This window comes from Podospora pseudopauciseta (genome assembly GCF_035222475.1).
Source record: "Podospora pseudopauciseta strain CBS 411.78 chromosome 2 map unlocalized CBS411.78m_2, whole genome shotgun sequence".
Lineage (NCBI taxonomy): Eukaryota > Fungi > Ascomycota > Sordariomycetes > Sordariales > Podosporaceae > Podospora > Podospora pseudopauciseta.
In genome coordinates this window covers 4,908,122-4,933,918 of record NW_026946663.1, presented here as the reverse complement: position 1 = coordinate 4,933,918, position 25,797 = coordinate 4,908,122, and the positions used below count along the sequence as shown (strand labels likewise).

Below are 25,797 nucleotides of genomic sequence, written 5' to 3'. Positions count from 1 at the left end.
CTTTTGTTCGTGTGGTCTGCAGGCAAAGAACGATGCAGAATGGTGGTGGCCGCTGTGTTTTGGATTTGACAAAAGAGTGTCGGGTCACCCAGGACAAAGTGGTTTAAATGAGAGACGTGGGTGCGACTGAATGGCTGGCGAGAGCAAAGGGGGAGAATACAAGGAGCACAGCGCAAGGCTGGCGGGTTTGTGTATATAGGGGGGCTTGCCCACCGGTTCCGAAGTTGGAGAGGATGGCGCCCTGACTGCAGCCACCAGCGAGGGAATTCCACAAGGCGCTCAACCTTAAAACACCATCAAAGTTTCCAGTCCGTTTCGAAGTTTGAGGTCTGCGTGATTCCCCGGGAATTAGGACTGGAGTTGTTGACCGCAAGGACAGAAACTTGAACTGTTTCTGTTCTGGGCATGTCAACAGTGTCATGAAATCCACACTATATCAATTGCTGGTAAAACATTGAGCATGAGGCCGAAGAGGAGGACATTCAACAACTACAATCAGAATGGAGAAAACATCCAATGTCTTTGCTTGGGAACCTACCCCTGCCAAGACGCTGAAAGCAAGCCATAACCACGCTTCGGATGTCCAGAGACTACATCACCATGAAACAAAAAGCAAAAGGGAGCCGAAGTAATTGACAAAAGGTCTTGTGATTAACCTTGGTTTGTATAGACAAGGCAAATAATTAAATATGTACAAGAATTCTAAAACACCCTACTCCATCCACCTCGTTGATAAATAGTTTTTGTATTTACCAGAACTTCCACCAATTCTCATAAACGGAAGGATGGGCGTTCTGGACGAGCTGCTGGGCAAACTCGTCGTGCCAATGGCCGGCGCGGGGAGCGTTGAAGTAGCCACACTCGCCATCAGACTCACCGCCGGGCTTGATCCAGACAATGGCGTCAACGACGGTGTTGTTGGTGTTGGTGGAGGGAGCGGGTCCGAATCCGGAGGGGGCAACGTTGCACCACTCACCCCTATTACACGTAAAATGTTAGCTTGAGGTCCATCGAAAGAAATGCCAGGGGAAACATACCACTCCTTGCGGGCACCGGGGTTGGCGACACGGCCCTGGTCAACAATGAAGTGAGCAGGAAGGCCGCGCTCCTCGAGATGGGGGGCCAGGCTGGAGGCATAGTGGCTCTCATCCCAGCTGTTGCTCCACTCGGTGTAGTTCTCACGGACGACGGCGTGAAGGGGATTGTAGTTGGAGACGTTGGTGGCGAAACCACGAATCTTGTTCTTCTTGCCGGAAGCCTCGTCGGCTCTCTTCAAGACCTCGGCGAACTCATCGGCAGCGAGGGGAAGGTTGTCGTTCCACCCAAGCCAGCCACCGTGGGCGGCGTCAATATAGAGGTGGACGTGGTCCTGCTGGAGCTGGGTGATGGCATGGGCGATGCCATCACGGTAGGTGTCAACGGCACCGGCGCAGAGGGGGATGTTGAGGTTGGTGACCAGGTTTCCGAGCGAATCGGGCTCGAGGACAATGGCGAACTCGAGGTCCTTGGCGGCGGCGACCTTTTGGGCGTAGGGCTTGACAAACTCCTCCTTGTAGCGCTCAAAGCCGTTCTCGCCGCTCAGGAGCTCACCGGCGGACTCGCCAGCGGAGCAATCTCTGTCGGGGAGGTTGTAAAGGACGAGACCGACGATCTGCTTCTTGCCGGTCGTCTTCTGGACACGGCGGGCGGTGGCGATGGCCTCGTCGATTCTGGAGAGCTCAGAGAGACGGGAGACCCAGACGAAGGTGCTGACCTTCTGGGCCTGAAGGGTGCGGAAAGCGTTCTTGACATCGCCCTTCTTGAGGAAGCTCTTGTAGGTCTGAGTGAGCTTGTTGGACCACTCGGGGTTGACGAACTGGGTCTTGCCAACGAAGGGGTTGGAGACGTCGCCCTTGGGAGGGGTGGGCTTCTTGGGGGAGGTAGGGACGGCAGCCACGAGGGCGCCGGTGGCCAGAGCGGCAATCAAGACGTCGGCACGCATGGTGATGGTAGGTCCAAGAAGAAGGCTGGATGGAGTGGGAGACAGAGCTGGAGAGGCTGGCTGAAGAAGCAAGAAAGACTCCCCCATCTTGAGGTCGTCGTCGGATGCCTCTTATACCAGTTCATCTGGCTCGCTCCCCCAGGTTTCCCTTCCGAATCGGTTCGCCATGACAGCCCACCTCCGTTAGCCAAGTTGCAACGGCCAGGATGTCGACGGGTTTCCCGGCGTCGAAGGAGACGTCGTGCCGGCACCATGGACAGAGTGGGCGATGGCCCACTCGGAACGACACATCGCGCTGGTAGGCTAAGGTCTTGGCCTGGGGTGCGGCTCCCGGTTGCCCTCCCGAAGATCCGTTTCCTCCACGTCCCAAAGAGGAAACACAGAAACATTGCGTGATGGGAGACGGTGTTGCCCATGTGGGCTCACGGTAGCGACAAGACCTCAAGCTGCATTGACCAATTTCCCAGCGGTCAAGGGAACCTCTTTCCAAGGACACGCAGATATATTGGATCGGGAGCCCAGCCCGGACGAGATGCTCGAGAGGGTTGATGAGGACCTCCTGGACCTTTCTCAAGCGCTCGACATGCCACGCGCTACCTAGTGGTGCCTGGTGCAATATAGTGCCTTGTCTGGGCACTGAAGAGCCGCACTTGAACCGAACTGACGACATCTCGGAAGAATACATGTTGGCCTCCGCTGCGTGTGAATGCTGGCATCGAAATGGGCGTTCTGCATCAGCCTTTAGCATGCTAATTTTGGAGAACAGTTGGCCTAGCCGGGGAAGCCAAGATGTGTTCCTGCATCCTGTTGGCCTGAGTTGACTGGCGTGACTGGATGGAAGATGATGAACAGGATCGTGATAAGACAAAGCTTATCAAGCAATCACCCATCGGAGATGCTCGGTTGTAAGTTGATGATGAATATGCCATCTGTACAAATGCAATGTTTAATAATCGGTGATATTGTATTTTGAAAGGGGTCTTTCTGCAAGCTCACCATATCCAGGTTATCCAGATACGCAATAGACAACAATGAATTGTCGCTGTCGCCAAAAAATCCAATGGCAGTCAACTGTCAAGTTTGAAGATGGAGAGGAGTGGGGCCGAACCCCGCAAAGTATGGGGAAGTTGTCTCGCCGCCTGCCGAACTCCAAAGCACCGAGGCGATGCGGGCAGCACATGACTAATGCTTCCCCAGATGGCCGTGAATCGCTTTGGAATCGCCCGCCGGCCCGGTTGAAGCTGTCATCTTTTGAAACTAGCAAAAAAGGCTCGAATCTTGCGTTGACTGATTGATTCTCTCCATTCATTGCGCCATTGACCCCCTTGCACCCTTCTTTACCCTACCTACAGACCGACCCAGACGTGCCCTGGAACCGACGGCCCGAGCCTGTGATTGCGGATAGCCTTGCGTTGCCTTGCGTTGCCTTGCACCACCCGTCACCGGCCACCGACAGCCACACGCGCGTGCCAGCCCCTCCATCCCATTCCAGTCCCGTCGCAATGCCCGGCCAGCAGCCAGACGAATGGCAACACCACGCCGAGAGGACGACCAGCCAGTTGCCCTCCTTCTACTCTCCCCCAACAGACGCCCAGCACTCGTCACAAGGTGATGCCGATGTGTCGCACCCCGACTTCTCCTTTTCTTCCGACCCCGCAGTCGGCACTTCTGCCACATCACCGTCCACGCCCAAGGACGGAGACAGCAGCAGTAATGATAATGACAGCAACGGCGACGACAATGATGGCGCAGGGACACCATCAAATGCGCCGCCGCCCAGTTCGCTGCTGTCGCCAGCCTTCACACCTCCCGCCACCCCAGGGACCGCTACTCCGTCCAGCCTATTGCTCTCAGAACCGCGCGGCGTCCCAGTCGACAGTTCGGTTCCCTCCGGCGGTTGTGGATCCAAACACCCACGACTCCTCGAGCAACTCCCTCAGGTAGAATGCATCGTCCGCGCGCGTATCCCGACCACCACAGGCGCCGAGATGTTTCTCCACCTCTACACCAACAATGTGGACAACAAGGAACATTTGGCCATTGTGTTTGGAAACACGATCCGCAGCAAGTCACTCGATGCCGTACGCGAGGGCGAGACCGAGATGGATCGCCTTGTGCGGGGCGCCTACACGGGCAGACTGTACCCAGGGAGAACGACAAGCCTGGAAAAGGCTGATGGCTCGGCAACAGAGAGACAAGAACCAGAAGAGGCTGACAAGAGCCAACCACCTCTGGTCAGGATACACAGCGAGTGTTACACAGGCGAAACCGTTTGGTCTGCGCGCTGTGACTGTGGCGAGCAGCTCGACGAGGCTGCGCGGCTCATGTCTCTGCCTTCAAACAAAGCAGGAGGCATCATCATCTATCTGCGGCAGGAGGGTCGCGGCATCGGGCTGGGTGAGAAGCTCAAGGCTTACAATCTGCAGGATTTGGGGTCGGACACAGTCGAGGCAAACCTGCTCTTGAGACATCCCGCTGATGCGCGGAGCTACGGCCTTGCAACAGCCATGCTGCTTGACCTCAGTCAGAAAGAAGTGCGTCTCTTGACCAACAACCCAGACAAGATTCGCGCCGTGGAGGGACCAAACAGGGAGGTGGTGGTGAAGGAGCGTGTGGCCATGGTGCCTCTGTCGTGGAAGGGCAAGGGCGGCTTCAGGGCGCCCGAGGTGGAAGGATATCTGAAGACAAAGGTGAGATATTCTGTGCTTCTACGCTGCACCATGGCAAATGCTAACCGCGAGGCACCCGCAGATCGAAAAGATGGGGCATCTCTTAGACCCAGGCGCGTTGCCGAGGTAATCCTACTCGAGGAAATGGTTGACGATTGGGATTGTGGCAAGCTCGGAGAAGAAGCACGTGTATATCTGTATATTCGCAAAGTAGATACCTGGATTAGCGACCGCAGAAAATGGGTAGACTTTTGGATCACGCATTGGCATCGTGAATGTTGAAGCTCGACACCCTCAGGACTCGGTCTGCCACCCTCAGGGTTACGATGCCCATGTCGTAGTTGGTGGTTCTTAGCACTAGGGTTATCGCAGTCCGCGCAAAAACCCACCCCACTATCGATAAGATAAGATGCAAGCTGCAAGACGCGGCAACTTTCCACAGTTCACCCGCGACAGCCTGGCGACAGCTATGGTCCCAAAGCTTCGCACGCGTCAATCCGTCGATCCCGTCAATCCGTCACTCATTTTTACTTTTTGTTCTTCTCTGCGTGCTCCAGTCTATTTTTCTCGCGACGACGTTTTTCCCGGAATTTTCTTTTCTACGCATCATCAACCATCCAGATTCAACCTGTTCAATACCAGTCAACTCGACTGAAACATGCGTTTGCGACTGGTGGTCCGCCGCCATGCCCTCCCTGACGTACGAGTCGTCTTCAGCTGCAAGACGGAGAATGACCCAACCATTGCAAACTTACTGGAACAAGTCAACGAGATTATCCCCCTAGAGAGCAACGAATGGGGTTTGGAGGACTACACCATCGAGTTGAGACAGAAGGACACGGGCACCGCCTTTGACTTCTTCCACTTCCAGCAAGTGGCCGACGTACTGAAGGATGATGAAGAGATTTAGTACGTTTGTTCCGTCCCGCGCCTTTGTACTCGACGAAGCGATCCAAACTAACATGTGCCACTTATTCTTAGCATTCGCCCACTTGTTACAAATGATCGAAGGAAGCGTCGCTTGAGCGGCCGCGATCAGATCACCAATGACGGCCGTCATCTTCTTGACGGTATCCCTTTCGGCCGCCCTCGCCTAAGAGCTGCCTACAGCAGACCTGCAGTGGATATACCGCCCTTGAAACGCCCACGACTTACCTACGAACCACATGGCGAGGAAGAAGACGACGATGCTCAACAGCTTATGATCACCGAGTCTGGCGAACGGGGACGGAAGAAAGCCCGCAGGGCCGGAAGTGTCAGGTTCAGTGCGCCATATGACGCCGACTCGGACGAGGATGTAGAAGACGACGATTTTGGTGGTCAGAATGTGAACGAGGACGAGTCGGATATGGAGCCCATCGATGAGGATGACATGGAAGAACAAGGGTTGGACTCAGATTCAGACGAGGATGCAGACCTCGAGGAAGATGTTCAAGATGATGAGTCCGATCTCGAGGCTGAACTAAGGGACCTGGGGAATGATATGGAACCCGAGAAAGGCGAGAACAGCATAACATACGGTGAGGAGCGCGGCGTCAATGCACGAAGGAAGGCGAAGGAAGTCGAGGCTCCCATCGACAGTCGAAAGCGTGGTACCAAGCGACCAAGGGACAGTAATGAGGAAGACGACAGCGACGCTGAATCGGTTGCGTCCGTGATCAAGCATTACGATCAGCATGGATTCCCGAGCGGTTCCATCCTTAATGGCACTGCTTCTAGATACATGGTCGAGGAGATGCGCAAGAAAGGAGAACCTGTCAACCTTCCTGTGCACACCAAGTTCGAGGATGATGATGAAGGCCAGAATGATGCCCTGGAAGAGGATGCCAATGAAGCTAGCCATCACTCCTCTTCTGAAGAATCAGGCACTAGCGACAGCGAAAGTGACAGTGGACCCGAAGTGGCGTCCTCGAAAGTCTGCCCACCTGTACCAGGCTCCTCAGAACATGATCTCACTGACTCGAACCCGGATGGCGACGACGACCTGAGCCGTGACGAGGATGAGAATAACGAGGAGGCCCAAACCACTGCCGACACCAAGCCATCTGGGGGCGACGACAGTGATGGCCATAGCGACAGTGACGATGACGACGACGGCAGCAGCAATAGTGAGAGCGACAATGAGTACCACGATGATGCCGACAGCGATGGCGCCAGTGACGGTAGTGATGAGGGTGTGGATCTCGCCGGTGATCCCAAGTCTGATGATGATCAAAACAGCAGTGCACCTGATTCTGACCAGGATTCAAGCGGTAAAAGTGATTCCGATGAAGCTGACTCCAGCGACGAGGACTCTGACGGCTCTTCAATCGATGATTCGAACGGTGAATCAAGTGACGACGACAGCTCGGCAAGTGAAAGTTCCAGCCAAGAGGCGGCTTCCAGCGGTGAAGATTCCTCGAGCGACATCGATTCCTCCAGCGATGATGATTCCTCCAGCGATGGCGAATCCTCAAGCGGTGATGACACTTCTGTTGGCCAAGAGCGTGCTATCCCAGAACCCAAAAAGATCGCGCCCAGTCCCATTAAGACCCTGCAAGTCACCGAAGCACCGGCCGTTCAAAGTGAAGATGCGGGTCCACCTCGCCCTGGGGAAGGCAAGCCATCCACTCGGAAAAGAAACGCTCGACGAAGGGCTCTGGCGCAGGCAAAGAAGGCTGATGCTCGCGCTGAGGCATTAGCGGCGCTAGCTCCTACGGCTCCGAGTACTGGTATGACCGAGGCAGACTCTACCGAGCTTGCCAGTGTAACTGAGGTTATCGCTGCGAAGAAGGCACAGATGCTGGAGCGCATTGGAGCTTTGACTGGAATGATTGTGGAGGAGTTGCAAGGCGATGCCCCCAGCCAGCCAGCTTCGGCTCACGATGCGGCTCCAGCGGCTCAAGCAACATCTCGGCTGTCTGAAACAACTGTGGCACCCCATAAGGACGCTGCCTGCGATGCGGACGGGGATCCAGATGCCTGGCGAGCCAAGATCAATTATAGGGCTGTCGAGTGCTGCCAGGAGGGCGTGGAGCTCAGTGAGCCTCCATTCCCGTTTGTCCAACGTTGGGATCCCCAGCAGAAATACCAACACGGTGGCCGCAAGAAGAGGAAGCAGCGTACTCAAGACGAGTATCAGCTTCAAGATGAAGAGACGCCGAAAACGAAAAAGAGAAGGCCGGACGTGGGTGGCATTGGGGACTATAGCTATGATGACAGAGGGCCATATTACCACGAGGCAAGCACGGAATATGGCGAGACTACCCTGAACTACGATGACGAGCCGCAGGAACAACCCGAGCACAGTGTATCAGAGGTTCGGGAGGAGGAGGAAGAGGATGACCTTCCACCGCTTCCCGCAGACCCTTCGACTCTCCCCTTGCTGCAGCCTGGAAGTGCTGCGCCTGGTATGATTCTTACTTGGCAGCAACTTTTGATGTCCAAGGCGACGAGTTGGGCGCCCCAAGTGTCACGCCTGACGGGAATCATTATCAATCTGGAGGGTCATGGTGTTCTTCGGGTCCGGCTTGCCAAAAGAGATCAGTACTTGGACCGAAACGAAAAGGTTTACGATGACGAGGGCAAGCGTGTCTACGACAAGTTTGAACTTCCGGGCATGGATGAGGAAGATGAGGAGGAGGAGGAGGAGGGTTACCGGACCCTGGATTTATCTGAAATGATGGAGCCCCGCGTCCTGCAGTATCCCTCTCAAATAGTTCCAGGTACGCCTTCGGTGGAGGAGCCATCACCGTCCCATACCGCCAACAACCTCGAAAAGACCACGAGCGCTCAAACATCGGCAACCCTCGGGCATGAAGCACCGGAACAATCTACTGACGAGACATCACAGATGGATATCAACACTCAGACTCTTGAGGAAAGCGTCATCCCCGAATCTTGTGACCCCAATGGCTCCAGTGAAGATCAGGAGGCCCAGGCCGCTCAGGTGATGTCTGTCGAAGATATATCCATGACGGAAGACAGGCGGCACGAAATCAGTCAGCTGATCAGCGAAGCTGGCTTCCGCAAGGAGGTTGATCCATCCATTGCCAATGACGCACTCTCAAACCGCAGTAGCCACTCGCCCTCACGACAGCTGACGGGTATGTCGCATGATGCGTTGCCGAGACCATTTGAATCCTCGCAGCCTCAAAGCGACTTGGGATCTCGCCGTGCTTCACGCGGTACAACCAACGGCGTTGATTCGCGGCCGATTTGGCTGGAGCCTTTTAATGGGTTCTCGGATGCCATCTCGCTGCCGCCGTCTGAGCATCGGGTTGAGTCCCCCAAACTAGCACTACCGCCCTCGGAGATTGGCAGCATCCAGAACGAGAGGCAAGTTGACCCATACTTCAGCATCGATCTGGCCGACTCTTCGCTTAATGCACTCGAGGATGACTCTGCCAACCGAGATGCACTCCGCAGCTCGCCTCCTTATGCCATGGAAGATGAACCCAGCGAGGTCGAAAGTCATGAGGAGGATGAGCAATCAGAGGATGAGCAGGCAGAAGAGGAGGACAATATTCCAACGCCTCGTCCTTCTCGCCTTGCACGGGCTGTTTCCGAGTCTTCGTCATCAGACGAATCCCTGCCATCGGTGAGCGAGCTCTGCACTCAGCCTTCGACCAATAACAGTTCGGGTGTGCCGGCCCGGGACCCGGTCCAGGTTGACGTCATTCCACTAGGGAAGTCGCGCATGTCAAAGACAACGGCAGATGCGGAATATGAGGAAGCCATGCGGCGGCTGGATGACATGGAGGGCGAGTCTGAAGACTCTAACGACTCTGGCAAATCAGATTCTGATGATGGGGATTCGAGCTCAGACTCGGATATTCCCAACGTCCGCAGAGGCCCATCCACACTTGCACGGAGGCTCATGGTGAAGCCCATTGAGAAGCCGTCGCCTAGGAAGTCACAGCACCTCGAGCAAAGCTCCATGGCAAAGATCAAGATGGAACCTGTGTCGTCCCATACCGAGACTTGCCGGCGTAGAAGCGCGCGCACTTCGGCTCAGTTTCAAGTCCCGAAGAGGTCACAGGTGATATCACTACTTAGCAGTCCCGAGCCTGCGTTGGAAGAAAACTACGCAGAGGACGACATTGACGAGACATATAAGGATTCGCAGGACTCTGATTGGCCCGATGGTGACGGCTGGGTCAGGAGGCCGACGTCAGCAGCAAGGCGGGTTAGCTTGAGCAAGCGAGGTATGAGTGTACCGGCTTCTTCTCTCGGCCTTCTGCGGGAGAAGGCGTCGGTTCCGCAGAGAATTGCAAGTTCGCAGCAGCCGGATAGCGCCAGCAGTCAGGGTTTGGCCAGGGCAAGGAAGCGGATAACAGATGGCCTCTTTCACAAGTGATGAGATGATGGGATAATGGGATATTGGGATACACATGTAGTGTAGATACTATCATGTATAATAGTTATGGCACGTATGGCTGCATTATGGTAATGATCAACAGGCACTGACTGTCTTCTGTTGCTGTCTCACCTGCAGTGTCGGGATGTTTCGTTGCAGATGCCGATATCATGTGGCGTTAGCTTCCGAGGGTTGTACGTAAATTGCGCGATGAGGATCGGGCCACGGGTACTTTGAGAATGTACCACGGTAGTATTCGTTACCCCACTACAGATGCAATTCGAGGCCTAGCCAGCGGTCTGTTTGAAGCTTTGGGCTCCTTTGCAAGCTTGGCATCAAGACCATGTTTTCGAATCAGCTTGGCTCATTGGTGATGGGGCTGAGCTGCAGACCAAAAAGTCTATCGGCGCGAAGCAAGGAACAATGGCCCGGAGCGGTGAAATAAAATAAAAAGAAGCCCTCGATGGGACGGACTGACACGACACAAGAGAGGGGTCGACAACACACTCGCACTGTCCGTCCCAGCGGATGCTGTCTTCAGATATCTCTACCTTAACTGTCTCGCCTGCGGGTGGCCCTTATCTTCTCCACTTTTTATTCTTCTGCAGCTGCCCGATGTTGGGTTTTCTGATATGATATTGCAAATGTCGTGAGCAGGCAGGATCTGTTTGCCATTCATTCTCTTTTTTTTATATTCGTAATCTTTTGCAAGTCGTACCGTCATCTCAGTCTCCAAATTAAAACAGCAGGCATTTTACCTGCGGGGCCGGAAAGGGGTGAGGTGAGAGGGGAGCTCTGACAGCTCCACCCCGCCCACACAACCCACAGCACACTGTGTCTAGGCCCGTTCCACAGACAGTTAACGCAGGGATCTTCCTTTGTGTCGGAAGCAGTAGTGACGACAAGCTCGACGATCACCACAAACTCAAATAACGGAGCTTGCCCACATCTCAGGGCACCACCCAGCAGCACCCCGACACGCACGCCCGCCACGAACAGAGCCGCACGCCTCAACCACTTAACAGGACCTGTCAAACAATCTGATACCTTACCTTGTCGACACTTGTTTTCTATCAGTCGTCATCGTCATAAGAGGAAGCGCCCTCCCATTTCCACCTTTTTCAGCTCTTCCGAGAGCCAGGGCACAGCGTCCGAGCAGGGGACCAGGGGCACGAGAAGCCACCCAGAGATAAGGCACTCTCGCGCAGAGCAGCGTCTCGCCGACCGCAATTTCATTCTTCAATCACACGCACGCCATATACAACTGTTATACACCACCGCCGCCGACTCTTTCTGTTGCTTTCCTCCATCCCGTCCTTCGCCATCAAATAACGACACACACATAGCACGTCCGAGAACTCCTCCAATGGTCCCGCCGTTTGCACCAGCACCCCCTTCGAATGCAGCACGCTACGCATTGATCGAATCTCCATCTCCATCTTCAGTCTTGTTTTCCCAACACATCTCAGCCTCTCCAATATCTGTATCATCATCATGAACGCCACCGCCAACTCGTCTTCCTACAGCACCGCCCGTGCCACCATGTTTGATCTGCGCTCCTCTCCAGTGCCGACCATGATGCACCACCACGACCGCGACCTGGCGCTGCAAAAGTACTATCTCCTGCACGAGCAGCACGAGTCACTCCGTCAACACCTCGATGAGCTCCGATCGCCCCAGTCGGCTTCCTTTTTCTCCTCGCCCTCCACCACTACGTCATCACTCTCGCCTACCGGCATCATTCCCGCCCCGGCCGTGTCGTCCTCGCGTCACCAGTTCCGCAGCTCGTCCATCCCGACCATTATGATGAAGAGATCTGGGTCGTCGGGCTGCCTGGGGGAAGTCGCCCAGGAGGAGGCCAAACTGTGTGACGTCAACGAGGGCATCAAGAGGGTGCTGACGGAGCTGCTCAACTGTGAGGCGGTGAGAGGCGATCGCGCGTTTCGGACGTGGGTCCAGAGCCGACTCATGGATACCGAGCGGGAACTCCGGAGTGGAAGGAGAAGACGGAGCGCGCCCGACGCTTAAATGGCGACGCGGGCGACGACCCAAACACAATTCCCCTTTCACGAGGGTTCCTGCAGTAGGGCTCCAGGACAAGGTTGGTCGGTCTGACGCCACGCCCTCCACTCCTGACATGCCACCGACATCGAACCAGAGTAATGCGAAGGAAGGATGAGATGCAGTCTAGGTCGAAGCATATTTGGGATTTCTTTTCTTTTTCTTTGCTTTGTCACTGTTTGCATTCAGCTAGGTGTTGGGAGTCGACTTTTCTGTCTTTTTTGTCTCTTGGTTCATCAGCAAGCAAAACAAGCAGGCACACACACACTGTCATACAGCTACCTGTAAGAATCACGACCCATCCGTTTTGAACTGTTTTTCGGTATCGGGGAGTCAACTTCGAGGCATTGCTCTTCTCTGTGTCTGGGTTTTTGGACTGGGTTTCGGTAAAGGGCAACATCATGGCAGGATATAAAAATGGAAGGAACTTTTTTGGCAACGGGGATTTCAAGGATATTTATTCTTTAGTAAGTGGTGTGTTCAATACAAGGGATGGAATTCTTCGTGTCTCGCTTTTCCCTGCATGTTTCGGAGAGGTTGGTTCTTCCATGCATATTGCGCCACATCTGTCCCTGAGGCTGGTGATGTGCTGGACTGGAAAGGAGCGCAAGCCACAACACAACATTCAACATCAATGATATGCCTTGGTGTGTGGGGGTTTCAGCTCACAAGGCCAACACGACGAGGCATGGTGTTTACTTCATTTATTTTTCTGTTCTTATCACTTGTTGTGAGTGACTATTAGATTAGACTTCATCTTTTCTCTCTCTTTGACTTGTGTGCGTTGTGTCTGTGCCATGTACCTCCTTGTATCCCCCCTTCCACTCTACCTCCCACGACAACCTCAGAAACTCTTCAACCTATATGGTCCGCGGACAGAATGCACCATTCCCCTACCCATGTTGAAAAGATACATGACACTATTGGGAACCATGTAGGTGAGCTGTCGTGTTCCGAGCCTAGGCCCATTTCTCTCTGCCCCCACCCAGCCTTGGTTGGCCATCGGTTGAGCTGTCGAGGGATGAGGGAGTACAAGATAGATTAAAACCTCCGCACTCGCCAAATGCCCGCGATGAATGACCAAAAGAGCAGAGCAGCACGCGCTTCTGCAACCGAGCTCGAAAGCGTGTGACAATAACAACGACAACGGCAGCAGCGGCAGCGGCAGCGGCAGCGGCAACACGAGAAAAGAAACAAAAGAGAGAAGTGATGGGTTTTCAGACATGTACATGTATTTTGGTTTCTCCTTCACAGACAGTCTCTGTCTGTCTCTCCGTCCCAGCCTCTCCGGCTTTTCCTCTTGCATCTCTCCTTCTCTGTATTCTTGTGACAGTAAATTGCGATTTTGGGGGAATCTTTTGATGTTGATAGCGATACACAACCAAAGAAAGAGAAGGAAAAAAGAGAGCCAATGCTTTTTCTTTCAAGGTTTTGAGAGGTCAACATTGAGATACCTAGACCAGAAGGAGCAAAAAAATCAAAAGTGAAAAACGAAAACAGAGACAACCATGCCAAAACGAGGGAAAAGAAATACAACTAAAAAATCAATCGCTCACTGGGATCTTTGCCTGTTGCTTTCACAGCAAGATCGTGCCAATTTTGATTAGAGAGGGAAGAGAGAAAAAAAGGAAAGCAAGAACGACGACGGGTGGCTGCTTCGCATCGAGTTGTCAGGTTTGTTGGTGCTGCTGTCTCCCTCTGTTCCATGTAGATAGGTGGTGGGTGTGGAGTAGGAGGGCGCTCAAGATAGACCTTCCCTCCTCTTCAGCTGTGTAACCCCCAACCTCGACTCGCACAATTGTTGGTGTTGTCGACTTCGGCCAGTGCCCATCCACACCTCAACGCACTGTTCTATTTTCCATGCTCAGCCAGCCAGCCACCCCCATATTTGGGCCTTGACCCACACGCACGTCTTGTGTGTGTGTTGCCACCTGGGATTGATTACCAGGTAGGTAGGTGCCTCCAACCAACCAAACATCACTCTACACAAAACCCGAGACTAGTGCCGGGTGGCAACAGCAGCATGATGCCTCTCATACGCAGACGACAGGGAAGGCAGCGACGGCCCGTCATGCCCACCGCCAGTCTCGTGTCCAGCCCCCGCCGCGGCGTATGCAGAGTCCCTTCGGCCAGAAGCGTCGGTCGACCCGGAGCTGGTGCCGTACGGGCTCATGTCAAAGGCTGCTGGCCCCTGGCTGTTCGAGAAGGCTGCAGCGCGTTCCGAGTCGCTAAAGATACTTTCTGGGCCGCTGGACTCGGTGCGAGAGGAGCCGTAGCTGTCGTAGCTCGATTCTGTGGCCGTTGGGGGTTTGTTGGCCCCTGAGAGAGGTGGGTAGGTGGAGGAGCGGTGACTGGTCGTAATGGTGGTGGTGGCGGCGGTGGAAGAAGGAACAGGAAGCACACGATCCGACTGAGACGATGGCAACGAAGCTGACATGTTTGTGAAGGAGAAATTCGGCCCGTCCCCGGCGGCTGAGTGGCCCCGGACTGCTGAGTAGGCCGATGGTGGGGGGGTTGTGTAGGTGGTTGGGGATGCGGTTACTTCTGGATCCAGATACATGCTGCCGTACCCGCTCGGAGATTTCATGCTCCTGCTAGATGGCCAAGCTGGGGCCCCAGGCATGGACATGACCGGGATGCCGCTGGGGGCATCGTGATGGGCTTCTCCGGTGGGGACCGGCAAACCATAACCCCCAAAGTTGTCCACATCAGAGTGGACCCCGTACGCTAGGCCGTGTGGCGAGGAGCTGTATGCGGCCGTGTAATACGCTGGTTTGACCGGGACGTATGAGTAGCCGCCGCCATGTGTGCTGCCTCTGTACGATGAGATACCTGTAATGTCGGTAGTGCTGCCGTGTCCCATATGATGCCCAGTGGTGGATAAAAGGTCGGAAGCGTAGGCTGTTGCGTGCGGACTGGGAGAGGCATGATACGTGGGCGCGCGGGATGCGTGGTATAATCTGGCATCACCAACATTGTAGCCAAAAGGGCTATCGCCAACCGGCTCACTTCGGATAAAAGGGGCTTCTCTTGATTGAACCTGGCGCTTGTTAGACAACCTAAAAGTGATGACAAAAGTAGTGAAGCTCACCCTTAGAAACTGACACGGCTCGGCATTGGCATTCTTGCAGTTCGAGCATGGCTGCCCTTGCCCCGGGTCACCACTGCATCTGATCTTTCGCTTTCTACACCTTCCACACTAAGCCAGGTAGGAATACAGTGTCAGCATAAAGGAACTGAGCTGGTTGGTGGGTGGACTCATGAAAAGAATAGGTAAGGTATGGACGTACAGCAACAGCGATTCTTTTTCTTTGTGGTGTGGAGTCTGACCCATCCATACCTCCGTGCCCTCCTTGATCAGACATACTCAGGTGTCCACGCGAGTGGCCGTCGTGAAGAGGGTGTGAAGGAAGCTGGTAGCCGTGCCCGTGGTGACGGTGGTGGTGTCTATCAGAGTCCAGAGACGGCAAACTAGTGGGAGATGAATAATATACAGCTGGATACGGTCGGCTAGTGTTGTTGTAACTCGATCGGCTGCCGAGTCGTGGAGGTAGGCCGAGTCCACCGAGTCCTGGGACGAGTCCGCCGCCGCCGATGAGTGTGGTGTGAGTGTCGGATGTCGTAGAACCCGAGGACGACGAAGACGACGATGAAGACGACGAGGAGGAAGGGGTATAACACTGGGACTGGGTCTGGGACACCATTTGAATTTTCCGGTTTCTCGCCTTCGTCCTTGGTTTTAGAGAGTGAGTCTCAAAGTCTGGCTGTTGTTTAGACTTGTCTGTCTCTGTCGTCTGCTGTGGCTTGCGAGTGTGGTTATTATTATCGAGACGTAGAATAGCTGACAGGTTGAGCGTGTGTCTGGTGATGGTGGGTGGGGGAGGGGGGGTACAGCAGCGTTGTGTGCAGAGGGTGTAAATTGTCCGGTCACTTAACACCGCAACTCGAAATTCCGATCGATCCAGAATGAAGCAGACTGGAACCTGGCCCTAGGATACAAATCGGCCGCCGTGGATGCCCTGATAGGCTGCGACTCGCCTCGAACACCTCTCACCGAGAATGGAAAACAAAAAAACGATCCCCCTGGAGTCGAGAGTCGGGGCTGAGTTATGGGCAGGAACCAAGACAGCAAAACCCGGGCCCAAAGCTGAAGTCTCCCAGGACTGGTCTCCCCTGCTGTTCTGGTTTGATAGATGGGGAAGCGGGGGGCGGACGCCAAAGACCTGGAATTGACGCACATGAGCAACGCTGGACCGATCAAAGCGCTCGCCGTGGAAGCACAGGACAACGAAAAGCACATGTCCCCTCGGCCGAGAAGTGGAATAGTGGGGAGATGAATGATCAGAGGTAGGATAGGAGTGAGACATGGTACACAAACCTTTCCGGTCCCAACTTCTGGAATTGGTCTGAATCAAAAACAAAACCTTCCCCCAGCGTAATCTACGTCCGATCCAGTAGTTGACAATCGATTGGTGTCCTCAAGTTGATTTCGTCAGACTGTCTTGGACGTGCAGAGTGAGCGGAAAGCTGGCTTGGTTGTATGGCCTTTGTCTCCCTCTCGATGAGCGGGGATGATGAAACAGAAGAGACCCAAAAGACACAAGGGGCAGAATAGGGATGTATGATGTGATCTGTGAAATGTTGAGCTTGGCACAAGGTCCAGTTTCACTATCAGGAGCAAAGAAAGAAACCGAGCGAGACAAGATAAGACACTAGACGAGTGAAGAGGAAGAAAGTCAGGCGAGGAGAGGAAAAAAAGGGGGGGAGGGAAGGGTGGACATGCAAGTGTCATGATGTTATAAAGACTTGTGTATCACCTCGTGCTGTCCGTTTCTCGTTCGATAGGTATAAGGTCGGTTAGTTCCCCCACGTACCCTGTGTGTATTGGGTCATCTGTTTGCATCCATTTCTGTCAGCTGTATGATGGGTCGCTGGCAGTCCTTTGCGATGACGGCGGCGCCAGAAACGCTGAAGGGTGGGCACACACGACATGGACAGGCCTGGTTCCCCCAGGGATATTTCCCTTGACATGATGTGCTACCACGGTCTTGACCTTGGCCCGTCGCCCTGTCTTGTGGTTCTCTCTCTGGTCCTACACGTCTAGTTTTGACAGCGGAGCATGAAGTACCTCCAGAAAGATTCGAGTTGCCTTTGATTTAGCGCGAGGCTAATGATGGACATGTCGGGTACATGCATCGGAAAAAGCCACCTGATGTAGGGATGGGCATCTTTTCGCAGCTACATGTACCCATTTGGCATCAGATGGCAGGCCAAAGGGGCAACGGCCAGGGGCCACATCAATCATGAGTACATGGCACTGTGGTAAGATGCTGTACCAGCTTTTCAACGTCGAGGCTGGTCCAACATGGAGACGGCCACCTCCAAGAAAACTGCCTAGTCCGACACAAGTACCGGGAAAGTATCTCGTTGAGTACCTCTGTTGCTTGATGCTGCATTTGGCAAGTGTCGACTTGCCTGCCGACGAGTGGACCATTTGTGCTACTAACCTATAGCTTTCGACTGAGATTGACTGTGGAGAGTGAAAGGAGAGTAAAATCAAGATGTCCAGGGGTAATGTGACACCTCACTTGAAAAGTCGAAAAGTCCCTCTCCCCCACCCTCACTCACTGTCTGAGGGCAAACGAATCAAAAGCAGAGTCGAAAATCTTTGCGTCTCGATGCGCAATCGCCTCTGATAAGGTGGTTTGCTTGATTCTTGGCCCAAAATGTGTCATTGTGCACTTGGATTTAGCGAAGCAATCGAGTTTTCGCACAACGTGATGCAGCCATCTCAAAGAGGAGAAGTGGGCTGGGGACAACGCATAAATGGTGAGCATTCTTGTCCCTTGTACAACTTATGGATATGGAAGAGGCCGGTGTTTGTGCTGCTGGCCAGTGCTGGTGTCAGCGGCAGGTTGTGCAATTGCACCATTGGGTCTTGTAGAATGATGTTATCTGACCTGAATAGTTACCTGGTACAAACGAACGAATCTGTTTGATTTTTTCTTGAATACCTATCGTATACATCAGACGCTAGACTCCGTATTAATTCCTTTTCTTGTCCACTGTGCAAACATGAGCCCCCGGCTGCAGATTGAAGTCGCCATCCCCCCATCTCAAAACGGATGGCCAGGTAGGTAAGGTGTTGAACAGAGAGATTGACCGTTCCGATATCAAGAGAGAAAAAACTGCACATTTGATGCTTGCTGGCCCAGAGAGAAAATAGTGTTACCCTGAGACTTGGAAGGCGGGATTGTGTGGGTGGTAATTGATAATCGATCGGATCGGATAACCACCGAGTGCCAATGACAGCTCGCTCTGGGTGTCAAGCAAGGTACGAAGATGATCGAAGACTCTGCATTTTCAACTAAAAGTAGCTTTGATGTACCCGCGCCAAGTTTGCACAGTGCAACTGTCTGCGGAAGCTGGAGCAGCTAGACCACATACCTACGTCCCACCTCGACCATCCAGAGATCTGTGTTTATCGTCGTCTGCATCCGCGGCACATGTTGGCGTCTGCAGCAGTGAGCATGGTGCAGTCAAGACCGGGAGCCCCTGGGTCTCCCTAAAAATTCTATCACATTCTGTCACTGAGACCTCCTGGCATGCTCCCATCGTCTGCTTCTCCCGCAAGCGAAAATATGACCGATCTACTTTTCCCCCTGGAAGCTGGCATACAAGGCAGGGAATCCGATTTGTCGGCCGCCCCGTTGAAAACGGGAGCCCGAAGATCTCCCCACAGTCAGTCATGCTTTACATATTCGCCGCAACAGTCACGGGGACTGGGGAAGCGTGGGCTGTGCGGTGAACAATCATGCATGTTGCAAACACACGATACAGGTGCCCGGCACTGCTGGTCCTGGAGTCCCCGGCCCTTCTGCAGACGTCGTTGGACCACAGTCCGCAAGCTGCGTCGGATAGATGAGACGAGGAGGAAAGTGCTAATTTCTTTCTCGACACGGCTACACCCGTCTTTCAGATCTCGGTCCGACTATCTGGGGAAGCTGATCGGATGGTCGGTTCTGGGTGGACTTGTACCTTGCCATGCGTTATGAGCCAGAAGATACCTGCCTGACATGCCAGCTTTGCTCCCCTTGATGAATTTTGAGACCCAAAGGGAGTCAGTTTGTTCTGTGACATCAAACCTTCAATTCAGTACGCTCGATGTTGAGCTGAGTTGAGCAGTTACTGACCTGTCTAGGTGGGTAGCCACCAGAACTCACCACCAAAAATGATGCCAACGTAAACTTTCTCTCTCCCCGATCGGGTTGACCCATCCGAATCCCCAATGCTCAGGAAGCGGGTTGGGCTGTTGTCTGGCCCCCCCAACGCTCCGGCTCAGCTACTTCAGCTTATCTGACCTGTGACCAGCTCACGCTAGGTCTCGCCTCGGCTGGCTCGTTCATGGAAAGTCGCGATGCGGTTGCGTGCATGTCGATGTCTCTAGCTCTCTGGCCACCATTCCCTAGTCAGGTGCTACGGCATCAACAAGAATTTTGTGAGGGCCCTGGGGCGTGCTTCAGAAGTCGGTACCCGAAGATGCTGTGCCATTCGCGCAGTCGGTCCCCTCTCACTTCTCCAACTTTTCCACTGTGGAGGGCGTGAGAGGAACAGTGCTTGCACGTTATAAGTAGCTCACATGTGGACTCAACTCAAGACCATGTAGAGGTTGTGCCGAGGAGGCATCACTTGCGGATACGAGGCATTGTCGATGAAATGGAGTGCTGATGGAAGGCATAACGATAGAAATAGAACAAATCGATGAGTTTGGCCAATGAAGAGCCCGCGCCATCCTGTTTCAGTGTGATTATATTCTAAATAGGAATGTGTCTCAGTGGCTGACCACGAGGCAGGACTTCATATCTCGGTGGATATCTCTGACCTTGACTCCCTACAAGCTGCTAACAATGCCTTTGACTTGGTAGCGCTCGTAGATTGGGATACAATTCCTCTTGGTAACAACGTTGACCGCGTAACTGAGTTTGACTTCGCAGAGATATCATATCATGTGTGATGGTAAACAGCTCGGACTGCCTGGATACGAATTCGTGAAGATGATGAATTTCCAAGTGACACAGCATTCAACTGCAAGAGAAGCGGCGTTCAATCAGATGCCTTTATCAACTTTGAACCACCCCCCGTCGAAACCTCCGGACGGAGTCCAAAGCCTACCGCATGGGCCGCCCCCCGCCGTCATCATCGGACCATCTGGTATCACCCTTCAAAACACATCTGAGCTCTTGATACAAGCAAGATCCCAGGAGGTCCGAGCAAGTCAGATTTCCTCTGTACTGTGGCCTGATCAGGGCTGAATGGCTTCCCCTTATTCACGGACGTGAAGTCTACGAAAAGGTAGAACAAATCAGCTTCGGACGCGCCTGGACAAATGTGCCCTTCCTGATATTTCTGGAAGCATCAATGTAATGTGCACACGCGTCACGAGAATCACTACCATGCTTTCTCGACGTTGCCAGCAAATGGCGTTGGGATATCCAGGGTTTTGAGAGATGCATAAAAAACGCCATTTTTTCCCCGAGTCGTGGACATTCGGAGAGGGAGGGACCTTACAGCTCGATCCGTCGCCCAAACGGTAAACCGGTAGAAAAAAACCGCCATGGGCGTCTGTCGAGACACGTTGCCCGAACGCCTCCGAGGCAAAATGAGAACTTTTTTCTTTTTCTTGCCTGCCGGCGGTGACGGGTCGATGTGGATCGGCAGCGGCAGCGGCGGCTGGATTGGTAGGTCGGGAGGATGTTGAGGAAGAGAAAGAAGAAAGAAGGGTGGTGGATGACGGGCATGATCCGAACGATACCTCAGACACACCCATACACACACATACACAACCCAAACACCCGCCCCTCCATCACCCCTTGGCCAGCAGCCCCCAACCCCGAACCCCCAACCCCCAACTACCCGCAAAACCAATTTTTATGCAGTACGAATAGGCACCTGTAGCACTCATTGGCCGCCCTGCTTATCCGCACACCACCACAGCCCGATTACGAGCATCTTCGTCGTCAAATATAGGCATATATAAAAGTAGTATAATCTTTCAGCCCAATGACAACCCAACCCAAGCCGGGGGGCGAGAACAGGAGGCTAGCCAGCTATCTGCGCAGGACGGGGCTTTGTGAAAGGCCCCTCATTCTATTTGCCTGCGTCATACAGAGACCGCATGAACAACCTCCTCGTGGAACCAGCAGAAGCTACCTCATCCGGGTACGAAACTCCGAGGTCCGCATACATATACGCCCTATGTTGAGTAGGGAGGAAGCACGATACGGCGGTTGGCAGCTCTGCATGCTCCAGCTGGGCCCGATAATCACTTCAAGGGAGGCTTGAAGAAAGAAGCGGCCCGCACGTGTAGCCTGTATAAAAAGCCACCCGACCGTCTTTCGACTGTGACGGAGCGACTGTGGTGAGAGGGGTGCGGTACGCGCGAGAGTGGGGGAATATGTGCTGGACCGAGAGAGAAAGAATTACCCGGCGTGCATGCCCACTTGCTCCTGTGCTGTAGTCACGACAAAAGGGGGATAGATCACTGGCGATGACGATGCTGATGAGATGTGCAACGGAAAAGGGCAGCCTTGGGTTACCTTCCCACAATCCCTTCCGCGAACCACAGGGCGGGGGGTGAACCAGGGTGCTGAGAACCCGCGGCTGGGAGGAAGGAAAGGGGCAGGAAAGGGGGCAGGAAGCATCAATGGAAGCCATCGAGAAACAATGCAATGCGCCTCGACCACCCGGCCCGCAAATGCGATCCATCCACGGCTGTAGCCAGAATGCCCTGACCAACACGCACCCACCTCAGCCCGCCACGTAGATAGATATCCATGGCAGAACGAAAAGAAAGCTCGTATAAAAGAGTCGAAGCAACAGGAGGCGAGCCACATCCATTGGGTCTGGCCTTCGGGCACAGGGTCCTTGCCCACGCAGCCCGTCGGGACGATGCGCCATCCATTGACAGGGCACCATGCGGTTTAGACTTCTCCTTGACGCCTACTACACAGGAGCGCGTGTACACGTTCGACCAGGAGTTCCAGACCAACTCGGTGGTCAGAACGACGAGATGACACCTTGCTCAAGTCGTGTTCCCAGTGCCCGGCCAACAGGATGTCATCCGTCGTTGGGCGTAGTGTTGAGTAACTGGGGCGACTGGCCGAGGGTGGAAGACACTATGCTGGACAGGGAGCTGGCAGCTGAGGAAGACAGAAAAGAGCAAGAAGAGCCGGGCCACAAGAAAACGAGTTGCTGTCGAACGTGTAAGACGAACCACTCATCGTCTAGGGCTCTAATTAGCTTGCATCGTTACTGTGATATCCCACGCACACGAGGCCGGCAGCCGACAGCACCGCTACACACGACCGACGACAACCGTTCAACGTCCACTGTACTCGTCTCCTCCGCCTCTTCCCCGGTATCTGTCCCGGCCCCTATCCCTGTCCCTGTATCTGCTCCTATCCCTTCTATCGCGATCTTGGTCCCGACGATCTCTACGAGCCCAATCCCGATCTTCTCGGCCCCTTGATGATGATTGTCCGGGATCGCCTGGCCTGTCATGGCGGTTGTTGTCGCGGTAGCTGTGACGGTGATAACCGTGGTCTTGTCTGGGGCTCCGGCTCCGTCGCTCCGTGTGACCTTGCCTGTGCTCTGGCCTGTTGTTATTGCCGCTACTGCTGCGCGTGTCCGTCAGCCGATCCGGGGACTCTCTTCCCCGCCGGTGTGCCGCAGCTTCTCTTCGGCTATCTTCATAGCCACCACTTCCACTCGGGCCGCTCGACCGGCTCTCGCCGGCTCTCCTGTCGTAAGGCTTGCGGTTGTTATTATTCTCATTGTTGTTATTGCTGCTGCTGCTGTGGGAGACGCCGGTATCGCGCCTGCCATGCTGCATATCCTCCACCCCATGAACCATCCGGTAATGATCGTCCTCGTCGTCACGTTCCACGTCCTCATTCCTGTACTTGCGCCATTTCTCCAGCTCTTGCACACCACCCCAGCCACCTTTCCCTTTTCTTGCAGCAGCAGTTTTGCGTTTCGTGTTGGTATCGTTTCTCCAAACCTCGCTCAGGCGACTGACGCTCTGACTGAAGTCTACGTGAATTCTCCTGTCGTCAATCAGAACGGAATCCATCTTGTAGTACGCTTCCTCGCAGCTCTTCTTATCTTCAAACTCAATGAAAGCATACTGCAAGCTGTCGCCGGTTTTCTGATCTCTGATCACCTCGCAACTCAGAATCTTGCCAAACCGACTGAATATCAACTCCAAGTCCTCGTCAGTTGTGACTGGGTTGAGCTTGCAAACAAACAGGACATTTTCTGGTGGCTTGACTTCGGCAAATGGGAGATCGCCCAGCATCTCCAACGTCAACGCCTGGGCGGCTGCTTCTCTCTCTCTCTTTCTCGTTTCCGCCTCAGCGGCGGCTTCTTCGTCCTTTTCGACATCAACCAGCTCTTCTCCCTCCGCAATCCTGACGGTAGCGAGCTGTGCCTTGGTCGGTGGAGGTGAAGCACTCGGCTCCCGCAGGCCAGCGGGGTCAGGGTAGGGATCCTCCAACACAATGGTATGCTTGATTCTGATGTCCACCAGCGGGTTCCCTCGTTCATCCACAATTGCCTCGTTGATCTTCTCCAGAACGTCAAAGCCCTCGGCGACTTTCCCAAATATGGCGGCTTTGTCGTCTAGGAAGTCTATCCCGTCCTCTCCCAGTGTGATCAGAAATTGAGAGCCAGCCAGTCGTGTCTCTGGGTCAGACGGGTGGGGGGCAGTAGCCATGCTGACAGTGCCTCGTTCGCGGTGTTTCAATTTGGGATGGAACAAGGCAGGAAATGTCTTGTCCCTGCCTTCGAGTAAGCCCCAGATGGAACTTCCGCCGTCGGAATTGGGGGACAGAGGCCCGAGAGGGTCGCCGGTTTGACAGGAAAAGGACTTTTGAATAGAGTGGATCGGAGAGAAGTTGTAGTATTTGATCTTGCATAGCTTGAGAAAGCTGAAGAACATTGGGTTAGTTGTGGTCTGGCAATTGAACAAGAAAGCAAGAACAGGGGGACGTACTTTTCGCACATCTTGGGGGCGAAATCGACCAGCAGGTCAATGACAATGTCACCTGCCGTTGTCTCGAGAATGACCGACATCTTGGCGACAGTCTTCCCTGGGCGCGGCGAAAGGGTGTTAAGATGGGATTGTGTGTTTTTCTGGCCAACAACTGAAGTCTTCCAGTTCCGAGATGGAAACGCGATGCCAGGCGCGCACTCGACTGTTCAATGGCTTGGCAGCTCTACGTCAAGGGCCCACTTTTGGCTGAACTGCTCGCTGGATACAGACTTGGCCTTTTAAGATGAAATCCGATTGCAGGTGTGTTTAAAATCCATAATGGAACAAAAAAATCAGGCGCGATTCAAATCAGGGAGAAATGGCATTGATTCATTACCTACCTGGGAACCCTTCTGACACTCTGAGGCTGGAAAGTTGTGTGCCCAGCAGTCTACCCTTGGCCCTTCACCGCCTTCCTTTCTGCCGGTCTTTTGGACAAGGCGGCCAACATTTACATGAAACCACGACAGATGTCGAGCTGGACTCGAACAAGACCGTACTCACCCTTCAACATGAGCAGCCAAAACCCACAAGTAACCCGATTCTGTTGGCAGTGCCTGCAGTTGGATGCCGCACCAGAATATCCAGACGGTGAGGTCCTTTGCTTCGATGCGGTCCAAGAGGAAATCTACAAGAAGCTGTTTGGCCATGATGTCCCATTCCCGCTTCCTCCCCGCTATGGGCTAAAAGTGCTCAAGGAGTTGACGTCGAGAATCGAACGCTCTATCGTGGACTGGGAGGAGCATGTAAGCATAACTCATACCTTGCTGAAAAGGAGACAGAGACGCCAGGAACTGACAGGAACAGGGAATATCAGATAATCTCATGACCACCATGTCTGAGTTGTTATCTGTTCCATTGCCTTCAGAGGTGGTGGCTGCCCAGCAAAAGTGCCATGTGGCATACTACCTTTCCCTGCTCCAGGAACCCAGTGATGCAGCTGTGGTCTTGCTGGAATCTCGTTCCATTATCTCGGGTTCAGGGACAACAGGCCTACGAACATGGGAGGCAGCATTGCACATGGGCCAGTATCTCTGCGCCAACCCAACACTTGTCAAGGGGAAGCGTCTGCTAGAGCTCGGAACTGGAACAGGATACGTTGCCATCTTGTGTGCCAAATATCTCGGCGCAGAACATGTCATTGCCTCGGACGGTTCTGAAGATGTGGTGAATAACCTCCCAGACAACCTTTTCATCAACGGTCTTCAGGGCACAGACAGGGTGTCTGTCTCTGAGCTCAGATGGGGCCACGCTTTGCTGGGCACCGAAGAGGAGGAATGGAACGGTGGAAGAGAGGTTGACGTCGTGCTGGGAGCTGACATCACGTACGACGCGAGTGTAATTCCCGCGCTGGTGGCAACGCTGCAGAACCTCGTTGCTATATCGCCTGGCGCGGTCATTCTGATTGCGGCAACAGAGCGGAACAGAGCGACATTCGAGAGCTTCTTGGAGGCCTGTCAGAAGCGCGGGTTCCATGTCCATTATGAACTGTTTCCAGTGCTGCCTAGGCCGGAACAGAGAGGGCCATTTTATAATGACGCCACCCCTATACACATTTGCCAATTGACGGTTGCATGAGAACAAAAAAGTCACTTTGAGATTGTGGTGCTGTGTTGTTGTTTTGAATGTCTTCTCAGAAGGTGTGGGGCAGTTGTCG

General features: G+C 53.9%; 7 protein-coding genes across 7 annotated transcripts; 4 read left to right on the top strand and 3 right to left on the bottom strand.

Moving 5' to 3' along the window:
• Nucleotides 1–624: 624 nt before the first annotated feature.
• On the bottom strand, nucleotides 625–4,842 carry CEL6B (1,4-beta-D-glucan cellobiohydrolase cel6b). Its single transcript, XM_062910418.1, has 2 exons — nucleotides 1,038–4,842; nucleotides 625–978 (listed from the first exon to the last, which is right to left on the bottom strand). The coding sequence occupies exons 1-2, from the start codon at nucleotides 2,066–2,068 to the stop codon at nucleotides 750–752; spliced, it is 1,260 nt and encodes a 419-aa protein (XP_062769352.1). The 5' UTR covers nucleotides 2,069–4,842; the 3' UTR covers nucleotides 625–749.
• On the top strand, nucleotides 3,060–4,780 carry RIB1 (GTP cyclohydrolase II; the record flags this gene model as incomplete). The annotated part of the gene is made up of 2 exons (XM_062910419.1): nucleotides 3,060–4,671; nucleotides 4,733–4,780. Exons 1-2 carry the CDS (start codon nucleotides 3,484–3,486, stop codon nucleotides 4,778–4,780), a joined length of 1,236 nt encoding a protein of 411 aa, XP_062769353.1. The 5' UTR covers nucleotides 3,060–3,483.
• A 466-nt stretch (nucleotides 4,843–5,308) lies between the features above and the next one.
• Nucleotides 5,309–9,988, top strand: QC763_213820 (uncharacterized protein; the record flags this gene model as incomplete). The annotated part of the gene is made up of 2 exons (XM_062910420.1): nucleotides 5,309–5,559; nucleotides 5,632–9,988. The coding sequence occupies 2 exons, from the start codon at nucleotides 5,309–5,311 to the stop codon at nucleotides 9,986–9,988; spliced, it is 4,608 nt and encodes a 1,535-aa protein (XP_062769351.1).
• A 1,494-nt stretch (nucleotides 9,989–11,482) lies between these two features.
• On the top strand, nucleotides 11,483–12,016 carry QC763_213830 (uncharacterized protein; the record flags this gene model as incomplete). The annotated part of the gene is made up of 1 exon (XM_062910421.1): nucleotides 11,483–12,016. The coding sequence occupies one exon, from the start codon at nucleotides 11,483–11,485 to the stop codon at nucleotides 12,014–12,016; it is 534 nt and encodes a 177-aa protein (XP_062769350.1).
• Nucleotides 12,017–13,334: 1,318 nt separating this feature from the next.
• QC763_213840 (uncharacterized protein) lies at nucleotides 13,335–17,637 on the bottom strand. The gene is made up of 4 exons (XM_062910422.1): nucleotides 16,428–17,637; nucleotides 15,340–16,272; nucleotides 15,141–15,248; nucleotides 13,335–15,089 (listed from the first exon to the last, which is right to left on the bottom strand). The coding sequence occupies exons 2-4, from the start codon at nucleotides 15,751–15,753 to the stop codon at nucleotides 14,049–14,051; spliced, it is 1,563 nt and encodes a 520-aa protein (XP_062769349.1). The 5' UTR covers nucleotides 15,754–16,272; nucleotides 16,428–17,637; the 3' UTR covers nucleotides 13,335–14,048.
• Nucleotides 17,638–20,358: 2,721 nt separating this feature from the next.
• Nucleotides 20,359–24,469, bottom strand: cyp6 (Peptidyl-prolyl cis-trans isomerase-like 4). Its single transcript, XM_062910423.1, has 2 exons — nucleotides 24,102–24,469; nucleotides 20,359–24,036 (listed from the first exon to the last, which is right to left on the bottom strand). The coding sequence occupies exons 1-2, from the start codon at nucleotides 24,179–24,181 to the stop codon at nucleotides 22,428–22,430; spliced, it is 1,689 nt and encodes a 562-aa protein (XP_062769348.1). The 5' UTR covers nucleotides 24,182–24,469; the 3' UTR covers nucleotides 20,359–22,427.
• QC763_213860 (uncharacterized protein) lies at nucleotides 22,491–25,728 on the top strand. Its single transcript, XM_062910424.1, has 2 exons — nucleotides 22,491–24,886; nucleotides 24,948–25,728. Exons 1-2 carry the CDS (start codon nucleotides 24,596–24,598, stop codon nucleotides 25,716–25,718), a joined length of 1,062 nt encoding a protein of 353 aa, XP_062769347.1. The 5' UTR covers nucleotides 22,491–24,595; the 3' UTR covers nucleotides 25,719–25,728.
• The last annotated feature ends 69 nt before the right edge of the window (nucleotides 25,729–25,797 follow it).